The sequence below is a fragment of the Pristiophorus japonicus genome, chromosome 3 (genome assembly GCF_044704955.1).
Source record: "Pristiophorus japonicus isolate sPriJap1 chromosome 3, sPriJap1.hap1, whole genome shotgun sequence".
Taxonomy (NCBI): domain Eukaryota; kingdom Metazoa; phylum Chordata; class Chondrichthyes; family Pristiophoridae; genus Pristiophorus; species Pristiophorus japonicus.
In genome coordinates this window covers 274,453,814-274,479,699 of record NC_091979.1, presented here as the reverse complement: position 1 = coordinate 274,479,699, position 25,886 = coordinate 274,453,814, and the positions used below count along the sequence as shown (strand labels likewise).

General features: G+C 45.8%; 1 protein-coding gene across 2 annotated transcripts in view; it reads right to left on the bottom strand.

Moving 5' to 3' along the window:
* Window positions 1–25,886, bottom strand: part of lhpp (phospholysine phosphohistidine inorganic pyrophosphate phosphatase) — a 180,035-nt gene that overhangs the window by 79,927 nt on the left and 74,222 nt on the right. The window contains exon 6 of one of the 2 annotated variants that reach the window (XM_070875013.1): window positions 647–738. The exons of the other annotated variant lie outside the window; for it this stretch is intronic. Coding sequence (XP_070731114.1) covers window positions 647–738 — 92 coding nt within the window. The remainder of the gene's footprint in view (window positions 1–646; window positions 739–25,886) is intronic. 2 annotated transcript variants of the gene reach the window in all.

Genomic DNA, 25,886 nt, shown 5'->3' with positions numbered 1-25,886 from the left:
TCACAAAGAATAAATAATACCCACGCTGGCCTTCTGGGTAATGCATTGGAAGCAAAATCTGTCGTTATTTAAGAGGCAGTTAGATGCTGTGATGGCTGTGGGGGAGGCATACATTGTAGGTTTTATAGGAGGATGAGCTCACTGGGTCAAATGGCCTCCCTTATCTGTACTTACCTTTTTGACATTTGTAATGCATAAACTACCTGTTGTCTGTATGCAGGTTTACAATGGCCTATAACAGTCACTAGAGTAACTGACGAGGGCAAAAAAGTGTCATTGTTCTTCTATATTCGATTCCACATGACAGGGCTGGAGTACAAGAATAACTGCCAACCTTTAAAAAGATGATTACATTGGATTAGATATTAATACAAGGCTATTTCATTTTGCCTACGGTTTTTTCTGTTCCCACATCTATGATTCTAACACAGATTCTCCTTTATGGCAAACTGTAGTCTGGGCTTCAGGGAATATACTAGTTTTCTTTCTTGCCTCCAATGAAGCTCTCTCCACCCATTGGTGTGCTTGAAATGGGATACACTGGAATGATTCTCTGCTGGCATTTAAATGCACAGAGGTGCACTCATCCTTATTAGGTCTGTTAAGACTCTCACATAATGAAGGATAGATCTGTAAATTTACTAACCTGTACTTGCCTGTCCTTACTTGGACAGCCTTCATACCACACTGCTGGGCTCCACCAACATCATTCACAATATCATCCCCAATCATGATGACCTGTCAGAAAAAGGAATGAAGTAATTGATGTCAGATTAGATTATTTTGATGTGTTTGCATTTCTCAAAATATTAGATGTGAACTGTCACCAAGATGGATTGGCTGACATTGAGCACCGTCATTGAACAAGAGGATATCGGAATGTACAAAACACAAGGAAATGGCAGGTTGCAAAAGGTGGGCTGTAAATGTACAACCATCAAATCAGCAAGCTGTTTTTATAAGCTTTTCAAAAGTTAAATTACAATTTTATTGTTTTGAAACCATGTTTGCAGATGTAGAGCAATCAAGTCAAAAATATAAATTTCAAGAAGTAAAGTAATCTGAATTGTAAAAAGACACACTGTTTCAAAATAAACCTTCTAGCACCAGAAAATGATGCAGTTTGAGAGAAGTTGAGGATTTCTGTGAATCTGTGCCAGACTGAAGTTACGCACCACAAGGTGAGAAATCCAAGCAGTGAGATGGCCTGCTGGAGGGTCTGACACCTCACACCTCGAGTGTGCTTGGGTGTCAGATTGCAAGCTGACAAGAGTTATACATGCACCTTCTGTATTGATGTATACCTGAGATCAGTTTGCACGTATGTAGGTGTGCAGTGAGTGTTCTATTCAGACAGTACATCATGAACCTGATAGTTGAGTTCTTCAGCATTTCTAAACCCAACTGGATGGTTGGACTGCTTTCAGTCTACCAGAGCTGAGTTTTATCTGTATTGGACAGGTATGATAGAGGAACATGGGGATATTAACTAGACTTTTAAAAATCCTAAAAGTATAAATGTACCAAATGGCACTTCCATCTGATGGTTAAAACCGAGAAACAGCGAGATCCCTAGGTTTGGGCATTCATCCGTGAAGAGAGAAAAATGCAGTCCTGATGCTCTCAGGAATTGGAAATATGTTTTCTCTAAAATTCACTCCAATATAGGTCTGGGACAAAGGGGCCAAAATTAGTGGAGGTTGCGCCCGCAGCTGCCGAGGTTCCGCTGGGAATGTCGTTTTTCTGGGCGATTCCTCCGGAACCGGCCATCCGCCATCCACATTCTGCCCGGCGCGAGATTGGTCGTGGAGGGATCCGCCAGCGTGACGTCATGCCGCCCGCCCATGCCGGATGCTGCAAATCGCCCATTTTGGTGAGGGATGCTGGCCTCGGGTTGACCTACCGCCTGCCAGAAGGACCGCTCGCAGGAAGCAGGTCTGAGCTGGCCATAGTCGGGCGTCAGGGAGAAGGGCTCCGAGTGCTGCAGCGCTGCACATTGCGGCTATGGTGCAGATACTGGACCATCCCGAGTGGGACTGCTGGAAACAAGTTAGGTGGATGTTGCTTTACTTATTGCTGGTGGTCATGTTGTGGATGTGATAAAAGCGACTGAAATGTGTCTAGGCTGATGGAAACTTTTTTCTTGACCTTGCTGAAAGACCTTCATTGAGAAGTCCAATGGTGAAGGCAAAATAATTATGAATAATTGAAAAGTCATCAGCATGTCACCTTTTGTCCAGCCAAGCTGATTAATTAATTCTGTGACACAGTCCTTCAAGAAGTTCTCAGGGAAGCACGACGTATAACTAGAGAGTGAGAGGGTTAGGGTTAGAATGATCTATTGTAAGCCTGAGACAGCTGCAGACTCTGACAACATTTGTTTGGGAGGAAAAGGGTATAAAGTTACAGCTATTCAACTTTAGGGGCAGCGCGATTACAGAGCAAACTGAGGAAGGACGACAGTCAATAGAACACAGCTAGAGACAAGCGCCGCAGTGACTCAGTGGCCTACCGTTGAGGTTTCAACGAATAGACTGTCATTATCGCCTTGTTAAGATGTCTTTCTTTGTACTGCAAGGAAACTACTTCATAAAATCTGTTCTGATTCATCACAAAAGACCTGTACCCAGTGTGCCTTGTTATGGTGACGGACATAAGTCTATTCTGCGAGATGTAATAAATCTGTCAGATCGAATTAACCTCACAGCACATAGAGTAATGTGATGGACCTTAATCCGCACAGAAAGAGTTCAGATATGTTTCTCCATGTGACTCCGTTGAAGGGAAGGTGTGGCTGAGGAAGCGGCAATGAGTCGTGAAAGATGGTAAAGGCTCAGTGAAGATGCCCTCAGAGTTGTGAGAGCATTTAATGCAGAACATATTTAGGCGCATACTGTGACGACGCAGAAGGTATGGGATTATGTCAGGCTGAATAAATGAGAGGTAGAAGATGTAAAGAAATGGCGCATCACTGCAACTGATGGTCAGAAGAGCATTACATGAGGTACGGAACACGGAAAAGACATTTAATGTACTGCAATGTAACTGATGAGCATGTCATCTCAGGGGTGGCCATGTTTGGCCTCGGAAAAAGAGGGTTGAAGTGCAAACCTTAAGGTCTGCTCTGCAAGTAGGTAAAGTGAGTGTCATTGAATGGCAGCCTGGTGACCCTTCCTTGTCATGTTGCGATGGCCTGATGACAGGACCCATTATACTGTGCAGTCATATGTGGATGGGAAGATATTCCTGATAAAGCTGATTACCTGAGGGACAAGGCACCACATGACATTAAAATCAGACACTCACCAAGAGAGGGTCAACAATGTGAGTGTATTTACAAGTGCACAATAACAAAGGTTACATAATATTATTACATTGACACCACCAACATCTACCCCTCTACCCGGCACACTACCTCTCTTCCCCCTCCGCCCCCCTTGAAGCGATGCGCAAGTTCCTCTTCCTCACCCCACCTACACTACAGCATGCCACTCCCCTGCCCCTCGCTGCCCCTGGTTGACGAGGTTGTGCAGGAGGGCAGTGGGATGTCTGCAGATGTATGCATCTTGGTGAGAAGGCAGGTGGTGTGACCAAAGGCTCCGGGATCTCCTGCTCCTCCAGAGCTGTCTGCCTGGAGGGTGTGGGGTCTGGGGCTTGCACTACGCGGCCAGAAGCCATCGCTTGCCTCATCGCCTCAATGGTCTCGGTTCTGCGCTCCAACACTGTAATGAGCTGGTCCATCCTGTCATCATGCTGCTGGGTGAAGGTGGCAATGCTGCCAGCTATCCCAGCCATGGTCTGGAACATATCGCAACCTATGGCCATGCTCGTCCGTGATAGCTGGACCATCTCCTGAATTGCAGAGAGCGGTGCTGCATCCACAGGTGGTTGCTTGCTCCTGGTGGGTTCTGGCGCCTTGCTTGCCTTCATGTCACAGCCTCTGTGCTTGGTAGAGCTCGCCAGTGTGGAGTCCGTTCCAAACCCTAGGAACTCGGGCCCGTCTCCCTCCTCTCTCTCCTCTTCTTCGTGGGTGTGGGTGGCGGAGGTGGGAGCGATGGAAAATGGGTGATCTGGGGGGGGGGGGGGAGGGGAAGGATCCGCTGTCTTGGGCTGAGGGTAATGTCGGAGTGTGAGATGTTGGGGTCTGTAGCCTTCTCTGAAGGCCAGGGGTTGATGGTGTGCCTTGATCCGTGCTGTCCGAGCCATCAGCTGCAAGTTGAGGACAACATTTCAGTCTGTCGGGGGGCAGGGGGGGGGGTGCTGGTCAAGCGGAGATGTGAGCCGTGCCATCTCACATTCTGCCATGAGCATCGCTCACGTTAGAGATTAATATAACCACACCATGCTGTGGCATTACATCTGCATCAACCTTTGTGGTTGCACAGCGGCGGTCACCCACTAATGCCGCTCTCCTCCAGCCTGCTCAATTTGACCACCTCTGCAGCCTTTAGCCCCTTTGCTGATGCCCCACACACACACATCTGGCGCACAACCTTTTTGGCGTTGGACAGGAGGGTACGAATACATTTTTATTCACTCTTCTTGCTGCCGCCACCAAATTGTTCCAACATTTCCGGTATTGGCCCCCACCCCACTCAATGTTGCCCACTGCGGACATGATTTCCACCTCCATCACTAGCTCCTCCAATTCCTCTTCATTAAACCTGGGAGCTCTGGGCCTGGTTTTGCCAGTCTTCATCGCAGATTTCTGGCCACTCGTCATCAATGATGAAATGAGTGGCTGCTCAACAGTTTGTAGGTCACAATTTCTCCGACTGCCCCCTCTCCAACCTGCAAACTCTCTCCTCTTGCATCTCCACCTCACATTCTCCCCTCTCACACTCTTCCTCCCCCCTCACACTATTCCCCCCCTCATACTCTCTCCCCCCCACACTCTCTCCCCCCCCACACTCACACTCTTTTCCCCCCCTCACACTCTTCCCTCCCCCCCACTCACACTCTCCCCCCGCCCCACACTCTTCTCCCCCCCCACACTCTTCACCCCGCCCCACACTCACACTCTCCCCCCCCCACACTCACACTCTTCCCCCCCCCCACACTCTCCCCCCCCCACACTCACACTCTCCCCCCCCCCACACTCACACTCTTCCCCCCCCCACACTCACACTCTTCCCCCCCCCACACTCACACTCTTCCCCCCCCCACACTCACACTCTCCCCACCTCACACTCCCCCACCCCTCACACTCTTCCCCCCCCCCACACTCACACTCTCCCCACCCCACACTCACACTCTCCCCACCCCACACTCACACTCTTCCCCCCCCCCACACTCACACTCTCCCCACCCCACACTCACACTCTTCCCCCCCCCACACTCACACTCTCCCCACCCCACACTCACACTCTCCCCCCGCCACACTCACACTCTCTCCCCCCCCACACTCACACTCTTTTCCCCCCCTCACACTCTTCCCTCCCCCCCACTCACACTCTCCCCCCGCCCCACACTCTTCTCCCCCCCCACACTCTTCACCCCGCCCCACACTCACCCCCCACACTCACACTCTTCCCCCCCCCACACTCACACTCTTCCCCCCCCCACACTCACACTCTCCCCCCCCCACACTCACACTCTCCCCCCCCCCACACTCACACTCTCCCCCCCCCCACACTCACACTCTCCCCCCCCCCACACTCACACTCTCCCCCCGCCACACTCACACACTCCACCCACCCCCACACTCACACTCTCCCCCCACCCGCACACTCACACTCTCTCCCCCCCCCCCCCACACTCACACTCCCCCCGCCCCCCCTCTCACACTCACAGCTGGAAGAAAGTGGTATGCCTTTATGCGAAGACCCAACAGCCTTAAATGCGGCCGAAATGACGTGACGTGGGATAAAAAAACGACAAAAATAAATTGCCAAAATCTCGCGCATGCGCACTGGAGGGCCTCCGAAGATCCCTGAGTGGAGAGGCCTGCAACTGATGACGCTGGTCGCTCCCGCCCGCCTGCCGCCGCCCACACAATGGAGCCGAAAGTGGCTCCTGACGGGACTCGGCAGCAGCAGGCGGCAAAAAGGTGGGTACCACCTGGGGACTGTCGAGAAAGGGGCGGGCCTTACTGGCGACCATTTCCGGCCCCGATGTCTTTTCTCTAGCGAAAACACAAATTTGAGTTTTATTGTGGTGGCATTCGGAGGAAGGAAGTAGGCAAAGAAAGAGCAATCTCAACTGTGTCAGTTCTGGGTCGGAAAGGAACCGACAGCCTTATTTAAATAATAGGTGTCAGCAACAGAATAATCAGGGTTGGAAGGGGTGCAGGGTAGCTACTTGGGAACATGCATCCTTCCTCCAACTGGGGATGAGGACATTCAGGCTTGCTGACTTCATTCAATTCCACTCCACCATTGGTTACGTGGATAATATGCTATTTTCTTTTGCCCAGTGACAATGAATGAGTGGGGGTGGGGAGAGAAGTCTGACTGACTTGAGATTACAAAAAATATTAAAAACCTAAGTCCAGCTGATATCCCCATGTCTCTCGAAGGTAACCTAGGAAACACTTTAACATACCTGCAAAACTCAGCCAAGTTAGACTGAAAGCGGTTCAACCTTCCAGTTGGGATTAGAAATGCTGAAGAACTCAACTATCAGGCTCACGCAATAGTGTCTGAATAGAATACTCACTGCAAAACTACATACAGAGCAAGTCCACACCTGAAATACAGGCAGTTACAATGTGTGTGCCCACCTGTGTGATACAAGCCTTCATAGCTAGGGGATTTGAGTATAGGAGCAGGGAGGTCTTACTGCAGTTGTACAGGGCCTTGGTGAGGCCTCACCTGGAATATTGTGTTCAGTTTTGGTCTCCTAATCTGAGGAAGGACGTTCTTGCTATTGAGGGAGTACAGTGAAGGTTCACCAGACTGATTCCCGGGATGGCAGGACTGACAAATGAGGAGAGACTGGATCGACTGGGTCTGTATTCACTGGAGTTTAGAAGGATGCGAGGGGATCTCATTGAAACATATAAAATTCTGACGGGACTGGACAGGTTAGATGCAGGAAGAATGTTCCTGATGTTGGGGAAGTCCAGAACCAGGGGACATATAGTCTAAGAATAAGGAGTAAGCCATTTAGGACTGAGATGAGGAGAAATGTCTTCACTCAGAGTTGTTAACCTACCGCAGAGAGTTGTTGATGCCAGTTCATTGGATATATTCAAGAGGGAGTTAGATATGGCCCTTATGGCTAAAGGGATCAAGGGGTATGGAGAGAAAGCAGGAAAGGCGTACTGAGGTGAATGATCAGCCATGATCTTACTGAATGGTGGTGCAGGCTCGAAGGGCCGAATGGCCTACTCCTGCACCTATTTTTCTATGTTTCTAAGTAAGTGAAATCAAGAAGGCTCCACAAAACAAGGAATTCCTAACTTAAAGATAAATGTTTTTCTTTCAAAGATGCTCAATTGAATTTAAACCAAATCATGTCCATCTCCATGCAATTTCACACAGTAGCTTATAATATTACAGACAACTGGTAGGAAATAATTTTTTTTTAATTAAACTGAATATAGGTCTTACTCTTGTTATGTTTCTTCTCTAAAATATCTGTGCGTTGGGATAGGACAAAAGTCATGTTTACATTAAGACTTGGTGCACAAACCTGGTGCAGACAAATTGGATCTGCCCGGTTTACAATGCTGGCTCTCCACGGGGTCATAAGTTTTTTCTGTGCGTGTACATGTTTGTGGAAAACTTACATTTTTTTAAAAAAAGCATCTGTTATGAATCCAACTCTACTTTTCCGAGCATGAATTGGCAGAAGTACTAAAAAAAGAGGTGGGTCTGATCTAAAATGGCATGGATTTAAAATACTTAAGTTTCCATTCCAAAAAAGAAAGTAACGTGCATATCAAACATCAACATCACAAAACACAAAATGGAAACAGAAGAATAAGATTATACTAAAAGCATTCCAAACAGTGATCCAGAAGAGTCCCTGGAAGTGAGAGATGTTATGCACACTGGGCAGTGAAGAATATCGCTGGCACCAAGAGGCTTGCATTTCCAAAGTCAACAGAAGTACTTCACTCTGGGTTTAACCAAACTGAAATTGCAGAATTGCTCAAGGCACACTGCTTTAACTAATTGCATGGGATATTTTACATCCACCTGAAAGGACAGATGGGGCTTTGGTTTAACAACTCATCTGAAACATGACACCTCTGACACTGCTGAACTCCCTCAGTACTGCACTGAAATGTCAGCCTAGATTATCCTCCACTCCTGGAATAGAGCTTGAACCCACGACCTTTAGATTTCAAGGCAATGGTGCTACCACTTAGCTAAAGCAGACCCATCTCTCCGACAACTGACGATTGAAAGCCTGCAATTAAGTTTCCACCCCTCCTACAGCATCCCTAACCAAAGTCACAAATGATATTCTCTGACAATGACCATGGTGCATTATGCCATTTACAATCAACCACACTGTACGGTTTCAATGCCTCTTCTCCGCTGTCCAGCTCAGTAGAACTGTCCTTGGTTCCATTCTTACCTATCCGATTGTAACCAGAACATAACTATCAATGGCTTCTATTCCCATTCCTATACCCACACCATCACCTTAGAATTCCCCTAGCAACCCCGTCTCAGCTTCTTTCCACTGCCACGTCAACATCTGAAGACAATTGCTCAGCTTTGACATGCAATGCTGAGGACATCCAGCAAAACCTCTTCATTGCATCTCTCAACCCCTCCACTTCCTCCACAGTAATTTTACTTCTCTGACATCAAGGGGCAGAAATTGCCCACCACTGGAAATGGGACGCACCCCCGTTTCAAGTGTTTTTACCGCCTCTTGAGCGAAATTCTGCTCTTTAGCTTTGTTTCTCCCGGCGGTCCAGAAGCCATTCATAATGGGGGCAGATATGCGACGGTGAGCACATCAGAGGGGCAGAAGTTGAGGCAGGTTGTAGTGTCCGCCGCTGTCAGTCGTCACGGCACTGTGTCACCACGGCTCTCCCCTTCACTTAAAGAGGAGAGCCTTCGCGGTTTTTAAAGTTCAGTCCACTGGGCCAGCAGGGAGGGTTTCGGCTGGGTCAATGGCCTGGCACCCAAGAGGGGGTGCCAGGTTGCCTGTTGGCAGCCCGGCCGAACGCGGGGGCATAACTGTCAGTCCTGCATGCCAGTTGGCCGTCAAAAGAAAAAGACATGGCAGCAGTGGCAGTGTGTCCTCCCCTTTAATGGGAGCCACACTGCCATTGTAGAAGGCTACAGCCTCACTGGACCGCCTTAGAAAAGCAGTTTTTGGCACCGGCTTACAGGAAGAAGATTTCCTCAGTGGAATTTCACTGTCGGGGGGGGGGGGGGGGGGGGAACATTGGCGGTGCGCACTCCGATGATGCACTTTAGACGGCTTGGTCACCGCCGGGATAGCGCAGGAGCGGAATTTTGATAATGACGGCCATTACACGAAAAATCAGCGACCATTGCACTCCGCAGCGTGGTCGCGATTTCTGGTGGTAACAGGCCTTAAGGAAAGGGGCAATTTCACCCTCCTAGTCTTTTATAATACACAATTTCCTCCTGCTAACCTCTGGGAAGGAAAAAGTTATCATCGTCGACCCATCACAAACTCGAAGTACTCACCACCAATACTCAGCAATTGTCCGAGGATAAACCTAACTGCATAGCAGCCTTAGCTTCCTATTTGACCCCGAGCCGAGCCTCCGAAACCATATTCTCGTCATTGCAAAGCATCTACTTTCACCTGCCTTCACCCCTACCTAACCCATCTGTTGCTGGAACTCTCAGCCAAGTCTTAAATCACCTTCTGTGTCAACTATTTCGATGCTCTCCTGGCCATCGCCCACCATACATCGCCCGATCTCAGCTTGATTGAAGCAATAAATTTTACCTTCTGGGTTTCGCAATTCCAAGTTGCACAGCAGGCATGTGCGTACCCGAATGTGTGACCTCAACTCTGTTTAAAGCGACAATGTAGAAACAGAATTGGGTGGAGCCAGTAGATGTTTGTGATGGATGCACAGAGACCAAGGGCAGCACCTGATTTAATGATGCATCCCTAGAATTACTGCTGGGTGCAGTCAGGAGCGGGTGGAACATACTTTTCCCAGCAATGGGAAGCAGACACCTGTGGCTCTCACCAAGAAGGCATGGTTGGAAGTGATTTAATGACCTGGCCAGGTCTTGAAAAGTGATCACATTTGGAGGTTTACCTGCATCATGTGGTTTAAGTCCAGCCCGTTTCACTCTGTCTTGCTAAGCATTCTCCATCACATAATTCCTAACACAACCTCAAATTACAGCAGCACCCAGCATTCACTTTCTATGCACTTCATCACCTCCCCATTTCTTCATCCACCATTGCCACTCACCCCAATTCTTATGCAATATGATGCATGTCTCTCATAGTCAACCTCACCGAACGCACTGCATCCACCGGGTGAACACATGACAGTCACTCACTCACTGCTTTGTTTTTCCATCCCTTGTAGGAGAAGAACACGCAAAAAGTGAGTTAGAGGACTGCTAGAGGCATCTACAAATAGTCCAGCTCACAGATGAGGCTGCCATGGAGATAAGTGGCACTTCAGCATCCCTCTCAATCAGAGATGGAGATACAGGGAACTCGCAGATAGCTGGTGACAGAGTTACAAATCTCTCTGATACACATGCTGACTTTATTTCATTAATGGCTGAACTAGGAGAAGAATGAGTATGGTGATGGTCGAGATCGTTACTTTGCTGTGACTAATTCATATCCCTTTCTTTTGTCTTCCAAGTGTTGCTGGACATACATGTCAATGATTCCTCAGAGGAACTCATTCCTTCTGAGAGAGCATGGTCACAGGGCATACAGCCTTGCACCAGTGCAAATACGCGCATTTCGGTGAGTCCAGTTAGATGGGTTTTCACTAGGCGATTCACAACTCACAAGTGAGCATGAGCAGACACTGGTGGCAGGGACAGCTGTGGAGAGTCCGTGTCAGGGGGCACAAATCTCACCTGGACAGAGATGCTGAACCCTGAGGGCTATCATTGAGAAGGAGAATGAGAGAGGTGCATCAGCAGCTTAGCCAGGTATTGACAGATGTGCCATGCACGCTCTCACACGATAGCAGAGGGGATGGAGGAGTTGAACTCGTTTGTTAGAGGATTGGTGATCTAGGGAATTGCAAGAATGACTGCCATGAAGTAGCCGCTTCCATGGAGCTTCATGCACAGCTCTCAAATGAGTCTATGTGGACCACAACCATAGTCGTGCGGGAGATGTCCGCTGACTTCAACAGGATGACAGACCTGATCGGTGGCCTTACAATGCATTACTGATTTTCACCAAGCTGGCCTGCGGGAGGGCAGTAGGAGTGATGAGTGGGCTAGGAGAGGGATGATGGCAAAGGGAGACATGAATGTGCGAACTCCACTCAAAGCGCTCCCACCTCTCACCCATTGCCCTCCCCCTCAGCCTGTACTCGACATGCTGCCTCGTCGTCCGATGTGGTCGGAAGCGTAAAAAAAAAAGCTATTGTAATTCACCAAGAGTATGCACATGGGTGTTTGGCAAAATGTTATGTTAAGCTTCCGACACATAAAATGTAATGCTTTGCACCACTTCCACCTCTTGCCCATTATTGCGTCCTGAGAGTCAATGCGCCTTTTCACTTGTTTCACGATGAATGTCAAGACATGAGAATAACACTAGCTGAACCTTCGAGCTATTGGAGCATCCCTGGCAGCAATGCATGCGGCTGTCCGGTGATGGGTGCCCCATCTTCATTCTCCTCCTCCTCCTCTTCTTCAATATACTTCTCATCCGAAGTTGAGTGATGAGCACCTTTGTCCTCCTCCACCTGCAATCTCTCTGCTGCGCAATGTTGTGCAGGATGCAGCACACCATTATTATTTTGGATGCCTTCACGGGCGAGTGCCAAAGGGTGCTTCCAGACCTATCCAGGCATCTGAACTGCATCTTCAAGATTCCATTGGCTTGCTCTATGACACATCTGGTGGCCGTGTGGCCCTCATTGTAGTGCTCCCGTGCCTCATTGGTGGGGCTTCTGACAGGTGTCATGAACCAAGTTTGAAGGGGGTATCCCTTGCCTCCTAAGAGCCAACCCTCGAGTCTGCTTCCTGGAATGGAAAGGGCTGGAATGTTGGACTGCCGCAGTGCGAAGGCATCACAACTTCTCCAACTCCCAGGGAATCTGCCACACACCTGCACGAACCTCTTCTTGTGGTTGCACACCAGCAGTGCACTGATGCAAGGCTATCTCTTCCGGTTAATGAAAACTCCTAGCTGCTGTAGTGGGGCTCGGATCGCCACGTGTGTGCAATCGATGGCACCTTGTAACTGTGGGAAGCCAGCCTGAGAGGTGAATCTGAGTGCCCACTCATTCTGGCTATTATCATCACAGGAGAAGTTTACATAACTCCCAGTCCTGCATTCATCACCTGCCTTATGCCTTTATGTGATTGCGAGACCCAAGAAATGTTTCCGGGAGCGCCCTGGAAGGATCCAGAGGGAAAAGAAATTGAGGGTGGCAATGGCATTCACAGCCACTGGTAATATATGGCTGCCAGGCCCAGCAGGTAGCAGGTCTTCTTCTAGGAGGCTGCAGCCACCTGACATGACAACCTGAGCTTGCGGAAGCTCTGCTCTTCCGAGAGGCCAAGGAAGCGGAGCCTCTGTCTGTACACCCGCTTACATGGGGAGTGCCTCCTGCCCCTTGCATGCACACCTACTGATTCAGCACGGCCTAGCTACCGCGGATGGTGATGGTCTTCCTCTTCCGATGCGGTCAAACACATTCAACACGCCTTCCACCCTGATCTTGTCAGTTTGAAAGGCTCCAAGGTTTTGAAAAAGCTGTATCGACACAAGAAATCTCTGCCAAACGTTTGACAGAGGGAACCAAGACACCAGCTGCAATAAGGGAGCTTTTATTCAGATGGGCAATCACAACTTTAAATACCTACATGAACTGCGGCTCAGTCTCACCTCTGTTTCACTGGCCATGATTCACGAGCCCGGAATACCCACGCTTGAGACGTTAAACTTAAAGGTCAGTGATATTCCACTTAAAAAGACCTAATAAGCATCTCATAAGAACGTTAATTACTGTGATAACAACCCACCGCCTAAACTAACTAAAACCCTAATTGCGCGGGTAGGTAACTCTCGCGCATCCAACCATGGCCGCGTTAAACCCGCAAGTGGACGTATTGGAGCTGGGTTGCGGTCGCGAGCCCTAAATCAATTATTTTAACGACCCACCCACCCGTTGTTGGGGGTTAAGATTTTCCCATCAAGTGTTGCAAGTTCTGAGCAATTGCTGCAACTTTACAAGAATAAATCATTGTACAGGGCTTTAAACTAAGGTGCAATGAACTAGATGTTGTACATCATGCAGAGTGGGAACGAGATGATGTCAGTGACAATACAGCAGCTGTGGGCTCAGCTGAATAGAAAAAAAAAGTCAAACCTAGGAAAACTAAGATAACCTCTGTATGGGCCCAAGTTTCGGCCTCAGTTGCTTCTGATTTTTTGGAGCAACTGGTGTAGAACGGAGTATCTTAGAAATTCAAATTCTCGGCATTTAGTTTGCTCCAGTTCCAGTCAGTTAGAACAGTTTCACTTTGGAACAGAATTTTTTTTTCAAAAAGGGGGCGTGTCCGGCCACTTACGCCTGTTTTCAAAGTTTCGTCAGTGAAAACTTACTCCAAACTAACTTAGAATGGAGTAAGTGAAGATTTTTGTACGCTCGAAAAAACCTTGTCTACACTTTAGAAAATCAGGCGTAGGTTACAAATTAGGCGTAGGGAATGGGGGAGGGGGGGGGGTTAAAGGGAAGTTTACAAACATTAAACACTTCAGTTTTACAAATAGAGCCATCATCAATAATAAATACATCAATAAATCAACCAATAAATCAATCAAAAAAAATAATAAAAAATAAATAATAAAAAAAAATCAATAAATAAAACATTTTCTACTTACCGACTGCAGCACCGGGAGTCCTTCAACAGCGCGCTGGGACGGTCCCCCCAGTGTGTCTCTGACAGTGTCTCTATCTGTCTGTCTGTGTGTCTCTCACTCTCTGTCTGTGTGTCTCTCACTCTCTGTCTGTCAGTGTCTGTGTTTCTGACAGTGAGGGGAGGGGGAGAAGGGGAGGGGGGGACGGGGAAGAGGGGGAGAAGGGGAGAAGGGTTGGGGGGGAAGGGGGAGAAGGGTGAGGGAAGAGGGGAGAAGGGTGGGGGGAGAGGGGAGAGGGGAGAGGGGGAGAAGGGGGGATGTAGGGACGGAAGGAGAGAGGATGTAGGGAGGGAAGGAGAGAGAAGGGAGGGAGGGAGGGAAGGAGAGAGGAGGAAGGGAGGGGAGGAGAGAGGAGGAAGGGAGGGGAGGAGAGAGGAGGAAGGGAGGGAAAGAGAGAGGAGGAAGGGAGGGAAGGAGAGAGGAGGAAGGGAGGGAAGGAGAGAGGAGGAAGGGAGGGAAGGAGAGAGGAGGAAGGGAGGGAAGGAGAGAGGAGGAAGGGAGGGAAGGAGAGAGGAGGAAGGGAGGGAGGGAGCGAGAGAGGGAGGGGGGGGGGGAGGGAGAGAAGGAGGCTGAACGGCCGGGCCCAAGACCTCGGGCTGGATTTACAGGTAGGTGGCGTAGGGTCTCGGGGGGAGGGGGGGGGGTCGTGGAGGTCCGGGGGGGGGAGAAAGTCGCGGAGGTCCGGGGGGGGGGGGGGTGGGAGAGAGAGTCGGGTCGGGTGGGAGGAGCCTTATTCACACAGCCCCAGTCAGGCCATTCGGCCAGGGCTAGAGGCTGCGTGCTTCGGGCCCCTCCCACAGTTTTGGGCGCCTGGAGCTACTGCACATGCGCGCCCACTGTAGCGCGCATGTGCAGAGGTCCCGGCACTGTTTTCAGCGCAGGGACCTGGCTCCGCCCCCTACAGCTCGTGCTGCGCCGCGCCCAGTTCCAAAGGACCTGCAGGGAGCCGGAGAATAGGTAAGTTTTTTTTAGGCACACTTTCTAGCGCGAAAAACGGGTGTCCAGATCCGGGCTGCGCCGTTTTAGACGCGGCCCGAAACTTGGGCCCTATATCTTTTTCCAGCTGTGCTGTTCCCAACCTCTGTATATCTCTTTCCAGCTGTGCTGTTCCCAACCCAGTACCAGCCCAGAACTGGAGCATCATTACTGTACACAGATGTCTCCACTGTGCCATCCTGTGAATACCATCTTTTTGAAATATATACACAACTATCAGTGTGAAAAACAGTGTATATTTCTTTTTAAATAACACAAGTGTTTATACTTGGATTATTAACTGTTAAATGTCCCTCTTTCAACTTCTCCTGTAACATATTTATTTGTAATGTTTGGCTTCTTGAAATAAAATGTGTTTCAGAAAAAAAAATGCAATTTTCTCAGTTCCTGTTTGAACGTGTCAGACATTAACCATCCAGCCATATTAAATCACAAAGAGCAAAGTACAAGGGATTTATTTTTAGAATTTTGCAAAAAAATGCATTATGCAATTCCCATAGTGGCCTTTTGAATAATGTTTAGGTGATCTTTTAATTTATGAAAATCACTAAAAACCATTAACGACAACTACATTCATCCACTGATGCTCCTGCAGTTAGATACTTAAGATCAAGTCTAATTAAATCACAAACACTGGTGGAGCAATTAGAAGTGTGTCTTATATTCTGTAAATCAGTTTTTCTGCTCCACCAGTATTGTCTTAATTAAAAACATCATAATTTACATTTAAATCTTATGTTATGCAAGCGAGGGCTTATTTTAGGAGTTTTAGACACAAGACGTCATGAAGATTGTTACTATGTAATTTTCCATAAATTTGCATATTCTTTGTCCTAACCAAGAAAATTGCAGAATTAATAAGATAATGCATTTTATTTTTAGGATGGTTACATGCAGCAAGATAGTATAAATTTAGTCGTTTTCAATTAAATTTAAAAATGATAAAATGTGAAAACGATCTTACATCTGTTTAGAGTTTCAAGATAACATGTAGATATACCAGCAGTTTAACTCTTCCTTTGAAGAGAGATAGTATTTATTTTGTATGCATTCATCATATTAAACCTGCAGATCACAGTTTTCTTTTTAACTAAAAAGGACTGAATCAGGGGTACTTGTTTTTTTTCAAAGTACGCCGGTAATACTTTGATAGAGATTCAGCTAAAATCTTTAATCACTGCACTGTTTAATACTTCAAAAAATGTAAAAGCTGAATTCTCAAAACAAACACGTTGTAGCAGATCACAATACTAGATCACAGGGTAGATGAGATTATGGAAAGTGGTTGGAAAGGAAATTGGAACCACTCGCAGCTAACCAGCCGACCAACCTGTTGGTCAGGGGGCAGGCCTATGTGTGGTTTGTCCTCAGTTAGCTGATCTGGGAGAGGGTGGTAGTTTGTCCGGGGCAGGGGAGGCCTGAGCATTTCTGAATAAAGTGGGGAAATGAACAAACAGGTACTACACATAACCCATCACTGGCCAGGGTTTCCAGTTCTGATCACACATCGGTCTCTTTTAAGTGGATACCAAGAAAAGACAGGGATCAGTCAGCTGGGATGAACTTGCAGTTAAAACCAAGTCAACACTCAGACATGAAAAATGGCCCTTTGGAACAGTTACTGGAAAGTCACTGTCGTCCTCTAGTAATTCATCCAAATGCGTTTATATCGTACCCAATCAGGAGTTGCCATCTTCAAGTGGAGAGGTGAATAAAGGAAAACCAAAACCATGTAGTTGCAGACACTGACTAAACAACATTCTTTCTTTAAAGCCCCCAAGCAGCACACAAAGTATCTTCATCTGATCAGGAAGAGTCCAGATTGAGTCACTGGTTTGTACTGAGTTAGTCATTTTCAAGTCGGCGGGGACGGGGGGGGGGGAAGGAGGAGGTGGTAGGGGGCGGGGCAAGAGATATAATTAGCTTCAGTGCTTCTGGGTCAAGGAGGGAAATATTGGATGGAGCTTCTCATCCCAATTCCTATTCAGCAATTCCTGCTGGAAGTCCATGCAGGTGAAGAGAGGATCTAACGCAGCTATGATGCCTTCTGCAGTTGAATATTTACCAGCACTTTCCCTCAATGCTCACATATCAATGGGGCAAGGCTCAGGAAACAACGTCTGTGGAACTAACGCTGCAAGGAGCCAATAGCGAGCAGAGAAAACTAGCAGGAAAAAAGGTGTTTGGTGAAGGTACTGGGTTAGAATTTCGATGGGATTCTCCTGATCTCCCAACATAACTGGGGTGGAAACTCCAGAGAAATGGCAGAAGTGGCCATTTATGCTGTTTCTCTAGGGTTCCAATCCTCTGCTGGTTACACTGGTAAATTAGGAGAATATTCGCAGGAATTCTACTCCTTTGTCTTGAAATATTCATTGAACAGACTGAAGTGTAAATAAGGTATTCAGACTGGTTTCCCCACCTTACCGATACTGCCGTTAACTTCCAAACAGCAGCAGTAGCATTTCAATTGATAAAATCAGATATTTTGCCCCAGGCGTCAACCCCAAAAAAGGAAGGACAGATACATGCAGATGCTGCTTAAAATTCAGCTGCATGTGAGCAGTGGTGCTTGCAGAAACAGACAGTGGCAGACGTGTACAAAAATGGACTCTAGCCTCAGGGGAGTTCAGTGATTTACTATCAGTGAAGGGTAATAATCACTAAAGGCACTGCAATTATTCCCAAATCATTTAGGATTTAAAAAATCATTGGTGAGAAGATAGAGGTCGAAAGGTCTTATGTCAGGGGAAATAAAAAGCTCTGGTCATTAAAAGTAAGGTATAAAATACTTTTTTAGGCTGACAGGGTAGGTAGGAATATCTGAGGGGATGAACATCTGTGGCAGGCAGTGTGACCAGCCTGTAATAAAAGTAGTAAATGGGGAAAGAAAACAACAGCTTCTTGATTAATAGGCAAACAGGACTGGTCACTCTCGGAGTTAAGAATTAATGTTCTGTGGCTAGTACTCTGGATGTCAGAAATAAGTTAGCTGTTCTTGCTAAATTTAGTCACATAGAAATGCACGGCAAAGCAAGCCCAATAAAATAAATTGAGCTTTTAAATAAAATAATACCTTTAGATAAAAGGCAACTGGTACTTTGGTCACAATTGGTTCATCCTCCAAGGGAACAAATGTTCCAAGTTAAATTACATTTTTCTTATATAGGTTACCAGTGACAGTGAGTTACAGCAGTTCGTTAAGTAGTCTGAAAAATCCACAACTCATGCCACGAGCAAAATTATGACAGCCTTTTGCACTCATGAGAGAGCACCTCGAACTCCTGGTCACCGATGAAATATTTGGCTTATTCGTGGATGTCTCCCGAGGGATTTTCAACCACTTCAAGTTATATCTCAAACACCATTGGATATTAAATGATAATTCCTGTTCTGATGTACAGATAAGTGTGAATTATCCATCAGTAAAATGAAGGCCCAGCCTCACCAGTATACTCAAACATTCCATATCAAACAGAAAACACGATTTGCGAATGTTACAGCATTTTCTAGCCTGTACGGCAGTTCATTAATCATAGAAGTAATGATGCTTTATACTGTTTAAGCCTTCAACCAACCTTCTGTTACCTACTTTCTTTCCACAATGATATTGGGCCGTAATTTGTGGCTCCTACGGGTCCGCACGTGCCCATAGGGCGCGCAAGTTCTGGGTTTAGGCCTGCGCTGTGCATGCGCTAAAACTCAGAACTTGCGATCTGTCAAGAATTTTCTTGCATGAATCCCCGGGCAAAGTGCATTCGCTGGTGCAGAGTTGGACCATTTGCCCAACTTCTGCCCAGTGAATACCTGTGAAATTCTTATGCCTGGTAAAAGCAGGCATAAGGCCTGCTTTTATCAGCGTAAGTTTTAATAACAGAAAAATAAAATTTTATCAATAATTTATACATTTAAAAACCTGTGAAATAAGGTAAGTTTATTTTTAGCCCCATTAAAACATGTATAATTATTTTTCAAAAAATAAATTTTTAATTTTAAATATTTAATTAAATGTCATTTTAATTAACTTTAAATATGTGATTTTTAAAATTTATTTGAAGTGTAGAGATATTTTTTGGGGTATTCCCATTCATATGTGTGAGAATCCCCACTGAATCCCCATAAGCATGAATGGGGATTCCCTTCTGTCGTTCGTTGGGCCGGCTCACGTGATCCCAGGGGTGCTCTGCACTCCTGGGATACGTGGGCTTCTACCCGGAGAGGTCCAGGAGCGCAAATCTCCATAGCTCCCGGACCAAGTACACGGGCGTTTCATTTGCGAATCGGAGGCATATCCCGCGGGAAGCCTCCGACCGCAAATTCAGGGCCATTCATTTATCTTACTGACAAAAAAATACATGTTTGATAAATAAGAGCGCGAGCATACAAGGACAAAAATACAGCCATATAATCTAATGAATTAAAATCAGGCAAATTCATTTTTTTAAGTTTCTCATAAAGATTATTTTCCTCTCCCCATGTCTTTCCATCCAAGGAAGAGTGCATATTACACCTTAGCCAGCGTCTCAGTTTACATGGGAAAAGGTACAGAATCACATACGACCCCCAAAATACTGACAAGTGTCCCTGCATATTCTGTAATCCCATACAATTAATGGCACCGATAATCCAATGAGACAAAATTGTAGAATGTAAGCCCGAAAATATGGTAAAGATTCCAGAATCACATTTAGCAACAGAATTAGATTTATGCAATCACCATAATCTATTACAAACTGTTACATAATATTTAGAGCACAGTAACAGGCCATTTGGTGCAACATGTTCCACAAGAGCTTTCCCCAACCCCTCTTCATCTAACCCCATCAACATATCCTTCTATTCCTTTCTCCCTCATGCGCTTATCGAGTTTCCCCTTTGATGCATCTATGCTAGTCGCCTCAACTACCCCTTGTGGTAGCGAGTTCCACATTCCGAGTAAAGAGGTTTCTCCTAAATTCCCTATTGGATTTATTAGTGACTATCTTATATTTATGGCCTCCAGTTCTGGTCTTGCCCGCAAGTGAAATCATCTTCTCTGCGTCTACCCTGTCAAACCCCGTTATAGTATCGGATCACCCAACTCTTCTTTTTTCTAGAGAGAAGAGCCCCAGGTTGTACAAACTTTCCTGATCGGTATAACCGCCACGTTCTGGTATCATTCTAGTAAATCTAAATCTAGTGGCCCTACACATGCATAGTACAGCAAATTGGAGTGATTGATATTCTTCCTTCCAGTGGCAAATTACACTTTCCATATTGTACAAACCCGAAGGCATATTCAAGTCTGGAAACTTATGGCCCCGAGCCTTCTTTCCACCACTTTATGGCATTGTATATTGGTGTGTCACCTTTAGCAGCGTGGAGGCCCCGATCTGCGAGGAAACATCAGCGGCAGGTCAGGGCCATAAAAGGAGCGGAGGTGCAGCGGCCCCTGGTGCAGCGTGGAGGCATGCCACTACAAGGTACAGCGCGAGCTGGTGCAGGAAGACAACGGCTGTGAAGAGTGACATCATCAAGATCCAGGTCGGTGATTGGAGCGTGGGCAGAAACAGCAGGAGCGGCGAGGTCGGGGCGAAGGAGCGGCAAGAGACTGTGGAGGGACGTGATCGGGGCCCAGGGGAGGCACGAGTTCAGGGCCTGGGGCCCAGGGGCAGCATGGACCAGCCCACACTACGATACGTGTGTGCATTAGGTCCGTGCAGCAGAGCTGGTCTCCAGTTGTCTTGGATATTCCTTGCCACTGGACCAAGACCTAGCTCTGTCAAGCCCGTGTGGTGGCTGGTGTGCAACGGCCACCCCACGTTAAAAAAAATGCATGCACAGGCGTAGTATATTGCCACATCATTTTTAGTGTATATGTTGGTGCGCCATCAAGAACTTACTGGAGAACATATGAAAATGACTACTAAAGTAGTATAGCGATTTATTGCAATTCAATTGTTCTAAGGTAGTGTTTGCCTCACCAATGAAGTGCTAAAATCTTTATGAATATCAATGGAAGCTAAATTTTTAACAACAGCATCTCAAATTATGGTCATACACAAGTTTTTTATTCAGCTTTGTTTACAGTGCAGCCAGTTTACACTACAATAACTTCAAGCAATTATTGAGTATTTTCAAAAAGTAAAGAATGATGATACAATGGAGTACTTTCCCACTTTCCACTCAGCGACGAGATCTCACACATCCATGGAGTGGATGCAAAGGTTTTCCTGGAACGACGTATAACAATGTTGGATTGAGACCTCTCAGACCTCAGGCAAAAGTTACTCTGATTGCAATCAGTAGTTTCTCAAAACCAGATGTGGTTCAAGATGACCTTGTGCATATTCATCATTCTATAGATTAAGTTCATCCACAGCAGAACTTAACGATCTTACTCCATTCAGTTGAAGTCATTCCCAGGTGTCCCTTTGTCAATATTACATTATTCACCAACAGTAATTTTCAGACTGCTTATGGTTGAAATGGAATCATGCATTTGAAGTGTGGCAAGTTCCAGCAATTTTTTTTTAATGCTCCTTGAACAAAACTAGGCTGCAGGCACATGCTGAGAGCAGACAGAGTGTGCGAGAGAGCACACAAGAAAAAAAAAATCACAAAACAGTGTGTGGAAAAAGAACAGGTTTAATTGTAATGATCTGTACTACTGGCTTTTCATTACACCAATAAATTTGTAACAAAATCACATTGATCCTCCGCACCCACAATCTAAACCAATAACAAACAACTGGTTTCCTAATAAATATGCCAACCCAGAAAAGTTCTAACCAAGACTGAGTGTTCAGCAGAAACTCCTTGTTCATTGTTACAAAGAACTGAACATCAAATATCTGTTTGTAGCTGACTGCTTTACATTAGGAAATTACTGTGATTTCAGATACTCAAGTGACCATTCCAACCAAAATGTAAAATGTCCACAGGTTATCAAGAAACTAAACTTCACCAATTAGTAAAGCCAACCTGCAGGAAAAATGAATTGTGGAATACTTCAATTTTTTAACAAAAGCAAACAAGGCCTTGCACAAGGCCTTTGCACTTCCTATTTCACTGTGTTAATGATTTTAAGCTCATCACAAAAGTACAGATGAGAGGGGCTATTCAACCCATCCAGCTCATCCTGTCCCCACAGTATTTAACTGCCTCTTCACAGTATTTTCTTGAATTCACTATTCACTGCCTCTTAAATGACCCTGGAATTTCTGCCATCAATAACTGGAGTTGACTTCCAGGTAATCACTCTGCATGACGAAGTGCTACCTCACCTCAGTCCTGAACATACTTTTTTACCAGTTTGTATCTGCATTCATAGTTTAACTTTAACGAGTGCTCCAGATTAACTTCTTCCATTTAGTATCATATATGCCTATAAAAGGTCTGTCCTCATTTACCTCCTTTCAAGGCAGGAAAGTCTGCATTTTTCTAACCTTCCCTCATAACTCAGTCCTCTGACAATAGGGCTGCGCATTGTGACCTTTTCCTGCACTGGGCTGGGCTTGGAGCTTTCTTTGAATGATGGGAATTCTCCCAATCGTCCCTTTGTTCAACAGTAATTCGCAATTAGCAATTCTCTTCCAATTGTGCTGCACACTAACTGATGGTTTTTCACCCAAAGCTAAACCTCCTGTGAATAGAATTGGGAAGAGCACTGCTGGTAAAATAAAATCTGAAAGTTATTCTTAATGTGCCTTCAAAATATTTACGTGTTCTTCGAGCACTTGCTATGCAAAATCAATGCCACTTCTCCTTTCCCCATTCCCCCCACCAGATTACTTATAAGTAATATAAGGACTTATATTACTTGACAAAAGCTTGACAAAATTAGCACTCGTTGTGACAATACTGGGTGGGGTAGGAGGTGGGAAAGAAAAATAATTTTGCATTGTGGCAATGGGTTGGGAAAATGACACAATTCATTTCACTTAGTATAGGACCTTAATCGGATCTTGAAGTGTCCACTGTGGCTCAGTGGGTAGCACTCATGCTTGCGAGTCAGAAGGTTGTGGGTTTCAAGTCCCGCTCTAGGGTCTTGAGCACAAATATATAGGCTGACGCTCCAGTGCAGTGCTGAGGGAGCGCTGCACTGTCAGAGGTGCTGTCTTTCAAATGAGAAGTTAAACCGAGGCCCCATCTGCTCCCTCAGGTGGACGTAAATGATCCCATGAGACTATTTTGAAGAGCAGCAAAGGAGTTTTCCTAGTATCCTGGCCAATATTTATCCCTCACAACAAAAGCAGACTATCTAGTCATTATTACACTGTTGTTTGTCGGAGCTTACTGTGTGCAAATTAGCTGCTGTGTTTCCTACATTACAACAGTGACTACACTTCAAAATTACTTCATTGGCTGTAAAGCACTTTGGGACATCTGGTGCTCATGAAAGGCGCTATATAAATGCAAGTCTTTCTTTTAACAGTCAGAACAGAGAAGAAAGTATGATCTAATGGGGTCGAATTTGCGGAGGGTATGACTCAGAGAGAGTACGCCTTTGAAATTGACCTGAAGCTCGGTTTGTGTCGTGAATCCTCATGCAACGCCAACTTACCGATAATACATACGTAAAGGCCGAAAGTTAGGCCTAAAATCGATAGCGCAGCGAAAACGGTAATTATGGCGTAAAACTACTGTTTTCGAACTGAAAATCTAGCCTCTTGACTCCATTACTGGGAGGAGTAGCACAACATGCAAGGCTGTTCAAAAGCTTTAATTCTCTGCTCCTGCAAAAGATGATGACTGTCCAAGCCCTCAGAGAAAAGGCTGAAATGAAAAATGGACTTTAGGGCATTCCCCTTTATATTGCATGCAACAAAACGGCATTCATAACAGCATATACAATTAGTACTTATTCAGAGGCATTCGACAGCAGAAATCATTACCATTTGTTCCATCATGAAAAGGGCATTTGAAGGAAATAAAAACAGATGAAGCTTTAGGGGAATGCACTGAAGTAGATGTTGTCACTTCGAAGAGCTATTACAGACCTATGTTGTGAACAGCACGTATTGAGGAATCATCGGGTTCAGATTAGTGTTGGGTTGGCAGCAGCTCCACTCACAATCAAACACAGTTTGATTAAAAAAATATTTACTCTTCTGAATAGTTTATTTATCCAATTTTTTCTTGTGATTCTGCTGCAGATTTGTCATCACTCCCCAGCTCCCCGCCATAATTAGGCCAACCAACATAGTTACAACAGCTGGTCTCCATGTGATGGTCAGCTTATTACAGACGTTGGGTAAGGAAAAATTAAAAGGAAAAAAAGTTTATTTTTATTTTTAAGAAGGGCACTGAAGCTGCAGATTTTCTCTTAATACTGGCAAATCTTTAAATATTACCAAAGCCTTCAGAAGTGAGGATTGTTGGAATGATTGAAGTAGCATGGATCGATTCCAAATGGTCTTGCTTGAAATTCAAGCCCCAGTCAGTCAGAGACCCCAGCACCATCAGCTGACCCAGGAGACACTAGCCTCCAACTTTAGCCCCAAGGTTGCATACCACCCAAACCCCACTCTCACCCAGAGCTTGGTGAGCCCTGCGAAACTCATTCATTCCAAGCTTTCTTGCACAAAGGAAAATACTGACCATCGACTCTCAATACCTAGAGCTAAAGTATTCAGAAGTTTGCAAAACCCTCACTGTATGTAAATTGAAGATAATGTAAACTAACCCAAGAAATAATGTAACTATTGCTAACTCAATAACAGAAACAAAAAAACCCCGCCCCCACCAGCTGACTGGCCATAAAGCACCATCAATAATGTGCTTCAGGCAGTCACTGAGGTATGTGATATTTAATCATGGACTAAGGGAGCAAAAAAACTTCTAATACTCTGTGCTGCAACTAGCTCATGCACAAACATGCTATGCAATTTAGTTTCCTACCAACATAGCTAGCCTGACCCTCAATAATAACTGGGCTGGTTTGCTCATGATCTGCTTCTAACTGAGAAGTAGGCTTGGCTTTAAGCCAGAGCACCAATGAAAAATGTAGTGTGAAGTTCTGTGTTTCAACTCACTGCCAATTAGTCTCATGATTGTTTTGGTCTCCTTATTTAAGGAGGGATATACTTGCATTGGAGGCAGTTCAGAGAAAGTTCACGAGGTTGATTCTTGAGATAAGGGGTTGTCTTATGAAGAAAGGTTCAGCAGGTTGGACTGTACTCATTGGAGTTTAGAAAAATGAGAGGTGATCTTATTGACACATAAGATTCTGAGGGGACTCGACAGAGAGGATGTTGCCCCTCATGGGGGAATCTAGAACTAGGGGGCATAGTTTCAAAATAAGGGGTCGCCCATTTAAAACTGAGATGAGGAGGAATTTTTTCTTGAGGGTCTGGAATTCTCTACCCCACAGAGCTGTGCAGGCTGAGTCATTGAATATATTGAAGGTGGAGATAGACAGATTTTTGAACGATAAGGTTATGGGGAGAAGGCAGGGAAGTGGAGTTGAGCCCAAGATCAGATCAGCCATGATCTTATTGAAAGGCGGAGCAGGCTCGAGGGGCCGAATGGCTTACTCCTGCTCTTATTTCTTATGTTCTTATGATGCCACTGGAACAGTCATTTTCGCATAGAAGAAATCATTTGCCACCAGTAAGCCCAGAAGTATTAAACAGAGACTGTCAAACATTAAGTAGCCTCAAAATAAATTGATATTCCATTTTAGGTAGACAACAGAAAGAACCTAATTTTATTATTCACAATCTCAGCTCCGTTTATTAATGCCGATTGATTCAGTTGGGCAAAAATACATTTTACAAACAAATACAGCAACTGTAAAGACTTGTTTCTTTTAAAGTATTCGGGATAGTGGTGATGCTGGCAAGGCCACATTTATTGATGATTCCTAGTTGCCCTGA